The following is a 12,045-nucleotide window of genomic DNA, read 5'->3' as shown; positions in this document are numbered from 1 at the left end:
TCATAGAACTGGAAGGGACCTTGAAAGGTCATTGAGTCCAGTCCTCTGCCTTCACTAGGAGGACCAAGTACTGTCCCTGACAAGTCCCTAACCCTAAATGGCCCCCTCAAAGATTGAGCTCACAACCTGGGGTTTAGCAGGTCAATGTTCAAACCACTGAGCTATCCCTCCCCCATACAGCAAAGTTCAAGTAAGTTTTACTTATAGACTACAGAATTATGGTCCTGAGGTTAAATATGCCAGACTAAGAACGAGGAAATCTGGGCCTGAGGTCCTATTCCTGGCTCTGCCCTAGAATGTGTGTACGGCCTGGGCAAGTCATGTAACCACTCTAGGTATGTCTACACCCAGCTGACCTGGGCTTGCAGGACTCAGGATAAGGGGATGTTTAATTGTGGTGTAGACATTCAGGCTCGGGCTGGAGCCCTGGCTCTAGAACCCTGCGAAGTAGAGGTCCGAATGTCTACACTGCAATTAAACAACTCTGCCAGCCTGAGCCCCTTGAGCTCGAATCTGCTGGCCCAGGCCAGCCGCAGGTGTCTAACTGCAGCGTAGACATACCCTCTGTGCTTCACCTTCCCTATCAATAAAACGGAGTCAATGATATTTAGTCCATAATGGCTGAACTGAAAGCAGGACACTGAGAAGTTACATTGGAGAGTGCATATTGGTTTGTGGATCAGATGGTGTCAATCTCAGAGCCTACTTAGGCATCACTCAGTGCTGATGTCCACATCTATTAACTTTGTTTACTAAACTGTCTCATTATCTGTTTTGTGTCAGGATTTCTTTAGGGTGTGGTGGAATTGGACAGATGGGCTGAAAAACCTTCCTTTGGGCATGGAATACACGATTGGACAGATGGGCTCCAAGAAGCTGCCTTCAGGCCTGGAATACATGGGAAGAGAAGGGGGAGGGTGGTATCCTCTCCTGTTTTTACAGCCAAGTGTAAAAGCCAATAGAGAACGCTGGGGGCAATGTGAAGAATATGTATCCAGCTACCCCCTTTATAGCAGAAACTGGAACAGGAAACTGTCTCCAGAAGATGCTGTCCAGAGAATCTACAGGTGTAGCAAGTTACCTGTTTGGCTATCAATTACTCCATGGCTATATGCTTAAGGAGGGGTTATGTAGCAATGAAGCACATCAATATGTCTAAATATGTGTTTTTAGGCAGCAGAGCACACTTATTTTCCTAATATATACATTTAAACTGCAAAAAGGTGGGACCAATAAACTGTTAAGAATATGTAAAGGTACACTGACCTCCACTGTTACCTGTAAAGACTTTTTTCAAAGCAAAACTCAAGACAATACAATATCTCTTTTGCTAAAGCTGTATTAGCTAGCCAGTCCCCTGAGATTAACAATAAAGAAATCCCAGGGTGGACTTCGTGGGAATGTGATTACTCAAATAAATTATCGTTTTAAAATTCATAAAACCAATCTTGAGAAAGGTCAGGGAGTGACCAACACACTGATCTGAGCATCCAAAGGATTCCTGTAAGTAAATAAAATTCCCAGCTTTATGCAGCTTCATGTTTGAAGAGAATTATGGGAGTAATTATTTTTCTGGGGAAAACTGTTGTTTTCTTCATAGTGACTAGTAGGTAACAGACCCAGTGACACTGGGGACATTTTGGCATAAAAACTAGCACCCTATGCTATATTCCCCAAGAGTCTCTGACACCTCTGTATTCTGAGGTATTGGCAGAACATCCAGCTAGGCCAGTTTTATGTCAGATCAGAATTTCTATGCCTTGGAGCAATACTTAGTTGCCTTCTTGAGTTGGTGTTAAAGACCCTCCATGCCACTTACTTAAGTGCTGTTGACTTCAACTTTAAGCACACAATGTTAGGGACTGCTCCCACATCCAGGATGACTCAGTCTCTACCCTGAAGCACTTGCAATCCAAGAAAACAAGTGCCACATGAAGTGCAGGGAGGCAGATACAACCCACATGCATAGGTTTTATACACATTGAGTAAAATCTGGCCCCAGTGAAATCAATGGGAGTTTTACCATTGACTTCAATGGGACCAGCTTTTCACTACTTATGTACATTTAATTCTTAAGTATGCATTAGTTGTATTTAGATTATCTCCTCGCCCTACCCATTCTAAACTGGCCTTTTTCTTGTATGCATTACAGAAGAAGCGATGACCTGTTTGATTATCAGGCCTAGCATCACCACGAATGACCTCATAGTATTTGTTGTTCATTCTTGTTTGTTTGGTTTTTTTTAATCAACAAATAAAACGAAATCCTAGCTTCAAGAACATCCTCTGGTCATTATTTATCTCTTACCCACTTTCAGTTCACCACCTGCAACCACTATACAGGTGACACTAAGGACATTGCTGGAGTTGACTGGGAATTCCAGAGTCCCCAGTATATAGAGACTTCTCAGAGGAGGAAGCGTTGTATCCACCAGGATGCTCCTGTCTGAGGAAAAAAAAAAAAAAGAAGAAGAGAGAGCAATGTCAATATACCGACACTGTGATATGAAGATGGAAAATGAGGGTAAAGCTCTAGAGATCATGGCCACTTAAGCATATGCTTAACTTTAAATTTTGTTTGTCAAATTCAAACTCGAAATAAGGTGTAAATTTTGAATACTGAGAGTAATTAATTATTGGAACAACTTACCATGGGTCATGATGTTCTGCACCACTGGCCATTTTTAAAATAAGAGATTGGATACTTTTTTTAAAAGAGATCCTTTAGGAGAAGTTCCATGGCCTTTGTTATACAGGAGGTCTGACTAGATGATCACAGTAGTCCCTTCTGCCTATGAACCTATGAATTTGCTTAGATTGTAAACACTCTTTGGCTGTAATAGTCTGTTTGTTCTGTGTTTGTACAGAGCCTGCCACAATGAGGTCCCTGCATGGTAACACAAATAATAAATAACAACAACATAGAATCATAGAATATCAGGTTGGAAGGGACTTCAGGAGGTGATCTAGTCCAACCCCCTGCTCAAAGCAGGACCAATTCCCAACTAAATCATCCCAGCCAGGGCTTTGCCTAGCCTGACTTTAAAAAACTCTAAGAAAGGAGATTCCACCACCTCCCTAGGTAACCCATTCCAGAGTTTCACCACCCTCCTAGTGAAAAAGTTTTTCCTAATATCGAACCTAAACCTCCCTCACCGCAACTTGAGACCATTACTCCTTGTTCTGTCATGCTTAAGTCCTATTGACTTCAACTTTAAGCAGTGTTGTAAATCATCCCTGTTCAACAAAATACTTAAGCATATGTTTAAGCCTGATGGACCTGAATTAAATTTAAGCACATGCTAATGGGTTTGTTGAATCTGGGTCTATGTTAAATCTAACGGTGTAAGTGATACTTAATCATTCAGTTCAGTAAAACAAATTTTGAAACAGAGGCTAAAAACCACCCGCATCACTTTTTTATTACACCCAAGAAAATACAAATCAACAAAGTGAAACAGTATAACAATGTTCAAACACGTCTTACGTGGCAGAAGTATGTTGAAATTTACCCACCTTGCTGACACAAGCAATCAGTAATTAATGGTGGGATTTTCAGAAGTGTTCAGCACTCGCCTAACGCTGTTGCCATTGAAGATAATGGAGGTTTTTGTATTGACTCCAATAGGAGCAGATAAAGTAACAGTAGAGAGGCAGTGTGCCCCACTATAGGGCACTGCGCTTGGACTCAGGAGACCCATGTTCTATCACTTGCTCTGCCACTGGTCCCCTGTGTAATCTTGTTTTTCCTCCTCAACCGTGTTGTGTCTCACTGCAGCAGATGAAAGATTTGACTGTCATTTCACCCTTCCTTCTGCTTGTCAGTGTCAACTTTCTGAGACCGGGACTGTCTCTTATTCTGTGTTTGTACATTGCATAACACAAGTCTTGGGTGGGGCTTTTAGGTGTTATTCTAATAATAATGAGCACTTCTGAATATCCCACCATAGCACAATTTCTTTATAAAGATGCCAGCAGATAGACTGTGCAGCATTTATGTACCACTAAAGCATTCAAAGTAGGGAGTAGTCATCTTCTTATGTGGCATCTCCATTACTGGAGTATTGCAACTATGATATCCCATTCTGTATGATCCTCTGCTAATCTCTTTGGGGATGAATAATCCTTTTTGATCCGCCCAGGATAACACAGCATCCATCCATTTTTTTCCTCAAGATCTTCTGCCATCAACTTTCCCTTCCAGTCCCTGCAAACATGCTTTGCTCACTGAACCCCTTAAAATGTGTCCAGCACATCTAACCTTTCTTTTGATACTATCTCTGACTAGTGTTTGCTGAGTTCCAATAATCTCCACTACTTTTTCACTGGTTGCATTGTGTATCCATCATATACGGCAGTCAGAGGGACTTAAAATGTGCGTAAGTCTTGCACTAGCCCACAGCACAGAGCTGAATTTCACCCTCAAGGCCTGACCTAATTCCCCTTAAAGTCAATGGGATTCTTTCAGTAGACTTTAGAGAAAGTTGATTCAGGGCCTTTAATTGTGGTTTTCACAATTGTCTTCTGGATGTGACATAGGTATGATGTAGGCGCCGAGTCCACAGTGTGCAGGAAGTGCTGGGAAGGGAGGGGGAGGATCAGGGATTGGGCATGCTTGGGGAGGGGGCGGAAAGAGGCGGAGTGGGGGTGGAGCCGTGGGGAAAAGGGTGGAGTGGGGGCAGGGGCAGAGGTGGAGCAGGGCAGGAAGAGGAGGGCCAGGTATAGAGGTTTGGGGGAAGGGCAGGGGCAGGGCCTGATGCTGAGCAGGAGTGGAGCATCCTCTGAGAAAATTAGAAGCTGGCGCCCCGTGGTGCAACATGCTGTGGTGACCAGTTATCTCTGCATCAGGGGACGCTCCTGGACAAATGAAAATGCTTTCTCAACAGAAGGCTCCATGAAAATGTTGGTGTTCTGTACCACTAAGATGCTCCAGAAGGCAATGACAGGGTAACCTGTCTTCAGAGAAGTCTCATTGCTTCCAATAATTAGAGATCAGCTTAAGTCTTTCGCATAGAAGTTAATTAACCCATTCAAAAATTCTGTGGGTTTTTGTTAGGGTACTCTTGTCATTCTTTGGGATATGTCTAATCTATATTTGAATTCTGCTAAACTCTTGGCCTCAGTAATATATTGTGGCAATGAGTTCCACAAGCTAATTGTGTGTCACATGAAAAAGAGCTAAATGGACATTATCTTTTCCTCTTCAACTGTGGTATCTCTCACTAAAAGAGATGAAAGTCTTTATATTTTTCAAGGCAACACTAACTTATCAGTTTTCATTATATTTGCAAAATGCCCTGAGGTATCTACTCTGTCCTTATTCAGGTAAATTCTGATATTCCCTAAGTTTTGTGTTTTTGACTTTACAACCTTCATAGAATCATAGAATATCAGGGTTGGAAGGGACCTCAGGAGGTCATCTAGTCCAATACCCTGCTCAATGAACCTTAATGTTCTTTAAATGTAGGGTTTTCTGCTTTCTTGTTCTTTCTAATTTAAAACAAACAAATAAAAAATTCAGTCATGTGGACCCAAACTGACCCCAGCTTGGGTCATGAGCAGAGGTCAGACCTTGAGACCCACAACAAATTGTCTATAAATTGAGCCAATGGAGTAACTAGTAGCAGTAGTAGGCTGTTATCCTGCATGTGAACCAGCCACTAGACAAGCATGAGATACACACTCTGAGTGTTTCACAGCAACCTGCTGACAACAGAGAATGGTGAAACTCAGGGTTCCTGGATCCAATTCCAGGTTCTGGAGGGGAGCGTTCTGTAATGGTTGCAATCTCACGTAACACTGGGCCCCAAAGCCTGACACCATCTTTCTCTCCTCCTATGCACTCACCAGCTCCTGATTCCTCCTTGCTACTACACAACCTCCAAGCCACCGAATCTTGACCCATGCCCTTGTATTCCTATCTACCCCTCTAGTTACTGCCTCTACCTGCCCTCCAGTCCCATTCCACCTCCTCCCCATCCCACCTTCTGACTCCTTCCCCTCTGCTCCCATCCAATATCCACCCCACCCCAGCTCCTGACCCCTCATCCTCTGCTCCCATCCAACTTTCACCCCACATCACTTCCTGACTCCTCCCCCCTCTGCTCCCATCCAACCTCCACCCCACATCATAGAATCATAGAATATCAGGGTTGGAAGAGCCCTCAGGAGATCATCTAGTCCAACCACCTGCTCAGAGCAAGATCAATCCCCAACTAAATCATCCCAGCCAGGGACCAACCCTTGGGGCACTTCGCTTGATACCGGCTGCCAACTAGACATGCAGCCATTGATCATTACCCGTTGAGCCCAACAATCTAGCCAGCTTTCTATCCACCTTATAGTCCCTTCATCCAGCCCATACTTTAACTTGCCGGCAAGCTGACATCACATCCTGACTCCTCCCCCCTCTGCTCTTGTCCAACCTCCACCCCACCCCAGGTCCTCCCCATCCTCCTCTGCTTCTGTCCAACCTCCACTCCACCCCAGTTCGTAACCTCTCCCCACTTGCTCCCATCCAACCTCCACCCCAGCTCCTGACCCCCCGCTCTGCTCCTATGCAACCTCCACTGCACTCCAGCTCCTGACCCTGTCCCTCTGCTCTCATCGAACCTCCACCCCACAGCAGATCCTGACCCCTGTCCCTCTGCTTCCTTCCATCTTCCACCCCACTCCGGTTCCTTCCCATCCCACTCTGCTTCCATCAAACTCCCACCCTGCCTCCTGACCTCTCCCCGTCTGCTCCAATCTAATCTCCACCCAATCCCAGCTCATCTCCATCCCCTTCAGTTCCCATCCAACCCCCACCCCAGCTCCTGACTCCTCCCCCTCTGCTCCTGTGTCCCCACAACTTTCTGACTTCCTTCCCCTTCTTTTTTCCTCATTCCCACCCTTCACTCCACCACAGTCACATCATGTTGTTTCCTCCTTGCTGCCTGGGCATTATCAGGAAGAGCCTTGAGAAGGCAGGGGAGGCAGTCTCTCTGCTCTCAGTTCCTGTGCCTGCAACCACAGCAGCCCCTCGCTGTCCGGACGAGCAATTGCACTGAAAGTCATGTTCAGTCCACGCAGCCCTGGGCTGGAGCATGCTCAGCATAGATGAAATCATCAGTGAATTTATCTGCCAAACTGGAATAAGTCTCTACTGAGCTTGTGAACAGAGGGTCACAACTTGGGAAAATTTGGGAAAATTTTAACTGGGATGGCAAAACAACTATGTTCAAGGCCCTTTATATGAGGGACAGAGTCCCATTCCCTGAAGAGCTAATTGTCATAATCAGTAGGAGAAAACGCAATACAGAGTGAAACAAGGCAGAGAGAAGAGAATAAGGGGGGAGATATTCTTAAAATGATGTTGTGGGAAAGGTTTGTATTAGGAAATCACTGCTCAAGAATATGATAAAATTCTCCAGTTGACAAAGGCCATAAGTATATTCATCAAACAGAGTGAAACATTTTTACAAGAAAAAGAGAGAGTGCTTCTAGGCATAACATTTATACGTCAAGTTTAAGCCCGGAACAGATATTTTTTGCTGAGTTGCACATCCTTAGAAATAAGAGCTTATAAATGAAACACTGATTGCTCTGTAACTAGAGCTTCATGCATGTGACCCTAGAATAATAACGAGAGGGAGAAATTCTGGCCCTCCAAGACACCTGTGCAGACCTGATGTGGTTTCACGGGTGCAACGGAGGGCAAAATTGATGCATGTTCAGTGGATGTGTGAGAGAGAAATATATTCTGCAGAGACAGCAGGGGGCTCTATTGTAGAGTTAATCTCCTTCCACACTTGAGGAGAAAAAGGAACTGATGGGTAGAAGACGGTTACCACACGTGATATATTCCTTGCAGCACATACCTAACTGCCTCATATGAGCAGCTCTGCAGATTACACAGTGAGTTGACTAGTCAGTGCCTGAGATCAGCAACTTTAGGTCAGATGGCTCAACGAAATTTATCTCCAGACAAAGGAAAAACTGTATTTGTTTCCTCCCTTCCCCCAAGAAATTCACATCACCACAAGCAACTGCATTAAGAAAATAATTCAAATCTAAGAGGGCTACCTTTCATTTTATGTGTACTTCCTGAAGACAAAATCTCACAGCCTTAATGTTTGGGCATTCAACACTGAGAATTCACTAATGACTCCAGCAATGCCATAAAATGCCTTTGATCAACCCCATTGCTATATAAAACACCACAGCATGCCATTGAATGGAAATCAGGCACAACAGACAAGCTATTATATGAGACAGTACTCCAGCATTCATCTCTTCAAACAGAAAAAGTTCAAAGAAAATCAAAATCAGAAAATGAATAACAGAGTGGATTCCACCACTAAAAAAAGAAAAAAAGAAAAAAGGGCCAGGGGCTACATGATATCACATCTAGACCTTTCAAACCAACATTCCATTGCCCAGAATTATAACACGTTCTCCTTCCACCCAATATGCAATGTGTCAGGAGTGTGTCATACTGAAAAACCATCAACCAAAGCACTGGAAATCTGAGCATTTGAGGAGCTAATGCATTCCATGATCTGGCCTGGAATGAAGACGGCTGCTGTTTGCTGATGGAATGGTATGAATCAACTCACCATTCATGCTTTTCAAAGTTATGCAATTGGCTTTTAAATGTGGGAGTCCCAGTTTAGGCAATGAACCTGATTTGCAAGCCTTATTCATGTGATTAATCCTTATGTGATGGACACTATCTTGGCTAAAACACCAGAGGTAAACTAATGAGCTGATACAACTCAAGGCAATCTATTTACATAGCCTTGATCACCACAGAAACTCATAATCGTTAATGGACTTGGTTTCACAGCACTCCTGTGACAAAGGGAAGCGCTACTATCCACATTGGGAACGGAGGCACAGGGAGCCTAAGCAACTTGCCATAGGTTACACAGAAAGTCAATGGTGGAACCAGCAATTGAACCCAGGTTTTCTAAGACCTAGGTCAGCATCCTAACCACTAGACCATCTTTCCTCTCATGCCAAAAAACTCCTTCTGGGACTATAACAGCCTCATGTCCTCTGTGGCTCAGGCATAGAAGGGAACCCATAAGACACTCTCACCAAGGATCTACCCTTGCAATAGTAGTCCCACTAAAGTTATCATTGCAGGTGAAATCCACCCCATGCAGGCATTTTGGATGATCAATAAAGGTTGTTTCTCTTCTAGCCTGGAGCTCATTTATATCCTTTTGGACTAAAACCAAAGGATGGTTCTCATGGGAGACTTCAATTACCTGACATCTGCTGGTAGAGCAATACAGCAGAACATAGACAACCCAGGAAGTTTTTGGAGAGTGTTGGGGACACCTTCCTGGTGCAAGTGCTGGAGGAACCAACTAGGGGCCATGATCCTCTTGACCTGCTGGCTCACAAACTGGGAGAAATTGGTAGGGGAAGTAGAAGTGGGTTGCAACCTGGGCATCAGTGACCATGAGATAGCTGAGTTCAGGATCCTGACAAAAGGAAGAAAGAAGGGCAGCAGAATACAGACCCTGGAATTCAGAAAAGCAGACTTTGCCTCCCTTAGGGCACTGATGGACAGGGTCCCGTGGGAGGCTAATATGAGGGGGAAAGGAGTCCAGGAGAGCTGACTGTATTTTTAAGACACCTTATTGAGGGTGCAGGAACAAATCATCCCAGTGTGCAGAAAATATAGCAAATATGGCAGGCAACCAGCTTGGCTTAACAGTGAAATCTTCAATAAACACAAAAAGGGAGCTTACGAGAAAAGGAAACTTGGATAGATGACTAGGGAGGAGTACAAAAATATTACTCGAGCATGCAGGGGTGTAATCAGGAAGTCCAAAGCACAACTGGAGTTGCAACTAGCAAGGGATGTGAAAGGTAACAAGAAAGGTTTATACAGATATGTTAGCAACAAGAAGGTTGGGAAAAATGTGGAACTCTTACTGAATGTGCAACCTAGTGACAGATACTGTGGAAAAAGCTGAAGTACTCAATGCTTTTTTTGCTTCATTCTTCACAGACAAGGTCAGCTCCCAGACTGCTGCACTGGGCAGCACAGTATGGGGAGGAGTTGAGCAGCCGACAGTGGTGAAAGAACAGGTTAAGGACTATTTAGAAAAGGTGGACACGCACAAATCCCTGGGGTCAGATGCAATGCATCTGAGGGTGCTGAGGGAGTTGGCTGATGTAATTGCAGAGCCATTGACCATTGTCTTTGAAAACTTGTGGCAACTGGGGGAGGTCACGGGCAATTGGGAAAAGGCAAATATAGTGCCCATCTTGAAAAAAGGGAAGAAGGAGAATCTGGGGAACTACAGACCTGTCGGCCTCACCTCAGTCCCTGGGAAAATCATGGAGCAGGTCCTCAAGGAATCCATTTTGAAGCACTTGGAGGAGAGGAAGGTGATCAGGAACAGTCAACATGGATTCACCATGGGCAAGTCATGCCTGACCAAACTGATTGCCTTCTATGATGAGATAACTGTTTCTGTGGATATGGGAAAAGCAGTGGACATGAAATACCTTGATTTTAGCAAAGCTTTTGATACGGTCTCCCACAGTATTCTTGCCAGAAAGTTAAAGAAGTTTGGGCTGGATGAATGGACTATAAGGTGGACAGAAAGCTAGCTAGATCGTCAGTGGGTAGTAATTAATGATTCTGTCTAGTTGGCAGCCAGTATCAAGTGGAGTGCACCAGAGGTCTGTCCTGGGGCCAGTTTTGTTCAACATCTTCATTAATGATCTGGATGATGGGATGGATTGCACTTCAGCAAGTTCGCGGATGACACTAAGCTGGAGGTGGGGAGTAGATATGCTGGAAGGTAGGGATAGGGTTAAGAGTGACTTAGACAAATTGGAGGATTGGGTTAAAAGACATCTGATGAGGTTCAACGACAAGTGAAGAGTCCTGCACTTAGGATGGAAGAATCCCACGCACCGCTGCAGACTGGAGAGTGCCTGGCTAAGTGGGAGTTCTGCAGAAAAGGATTTGGGGATTACAATAGATGAGCAGCTGGATACGAGTCAACAGTATGCCCTCGTTGCAAAGAAGTTTAATGGCATATTGGGCTGCATTAGTAGGAGCATTGCCAGCAGATTGAGGGAAGTGATTATTCTCCTCTGTTCGACACTGGTGAGGCCACATCTGGAGTAGTGTGTCCAGTTTTGGGCCCCCTACTACAGAAAAGATGTGGACAAATTGGAAAGAGTCCAGTGGAGGGCAACAAAAATTATTAGGGGGCTGGGCACATGACTTATGAGGAGAGGCTGAGGGAACTGGGCTTATTTAGTCTCCAGAAAAGAAGAATGAGGTGTGATTTGATAGTAGCCTTTAACTACCTGAAGGGAGATTCCAAAGAGGATGGAGCTCGGCTGTTTTCAGTGGTGGCAGATGACAGAACAAGAAGTGATGGTCTCAAGTTGAAGTAGGGGAGGTTTAGGTTGGATATTAGGAAACATTATTTCACTAGGAGGGTGGTGAAGCACCGGAATGGGTTACCTATGGAGGTGGTGGAATGTCCATCCTTAGAAGTTTTTAAGGCCCGGCATGACAAAGCCTTGGCTGGGATGATTTAGTTGGAATTGGTCCTGCTTTGAGCAGGGGCTTGGACTAGATGACCTCCTGAGTTCTCTTCCAATGCTATGATTCTATGAATAAAAACTTGATGTTGGTACCTGTAACTGATTTTAGGACTCTGTGTGAAGCTGCATGGTTAGTCACCATGGCAGTTGGAAGTAGTGGAGTGGAGGAGTGAAGATGAAGCTTTTCTAAGGCAAGAGAGAGTAAAGGTGAGGCAAGTGATAAAACAGCCAACTTGGGACGAAGATCAAGCTAGAGAGTTTATTCTTGTGGTTCTTAAATTAAAATAAAGGAAAAGCAGGGTGGGAAGCAGGGTGGAGTAGATTTTGGACACTAACCAAATATATGTACATATGCACCAGGCTGAGACCCAAGAAGGGATTATATCTATATATCTACAGCAACATGACAGTTCTTTACGACATGAGGAATGCAGGCAAACAGAAGGAACGGCTCTCCATAAACTTACAACACACTGC

At 44.4% G+C, this 12,045-nt stretch overlaps 1 protein-coding gene across 5 annotated transcripts in view; it reads right to left on the bottom strand.

The window, feature by feature from the left end:
* PKHD1 (PKHD1 ciliary IPT domain containing fibrocystin/polyductin) overlaps window positions 1-12,045 on the bottom strand; it is a 391,543-nt gene that overhangs the window by 128,924 nt on the left and 250,574 nt on the right. For all 5 annotated transcript variants that reach the window (XM_030555225.1, XM_030555227.1, XM_030555226.1 and 2 more), the window contains one exon: window positions 2,309-2,446. In XM_030555225.1, coding sequence (XP_030411085.1) covers window positions 2,309-2,446 — 138 coding nt within the window. The remainder of the gene's footprint in view (window positions 1-2,308; window positions 2,447-12,045) is intronic.

This window comes from Gopherus evgoodei, chromosome 3 (assembly GCF_007399415.2).
Source record: "Gopherus evgoodei ecotype Sinaloan lineage chromosome 3, rGopEvg1_v1.p, whole genome shotgun sequence".
NCBI lineage: Eukaryota > Metazoa > Chordata > Testudines > Testudinidae > Gopherus > Gopherus evgoodei.
This window is presented reverse-complemented; position numbering and strand designations above follow the sequence as displayed.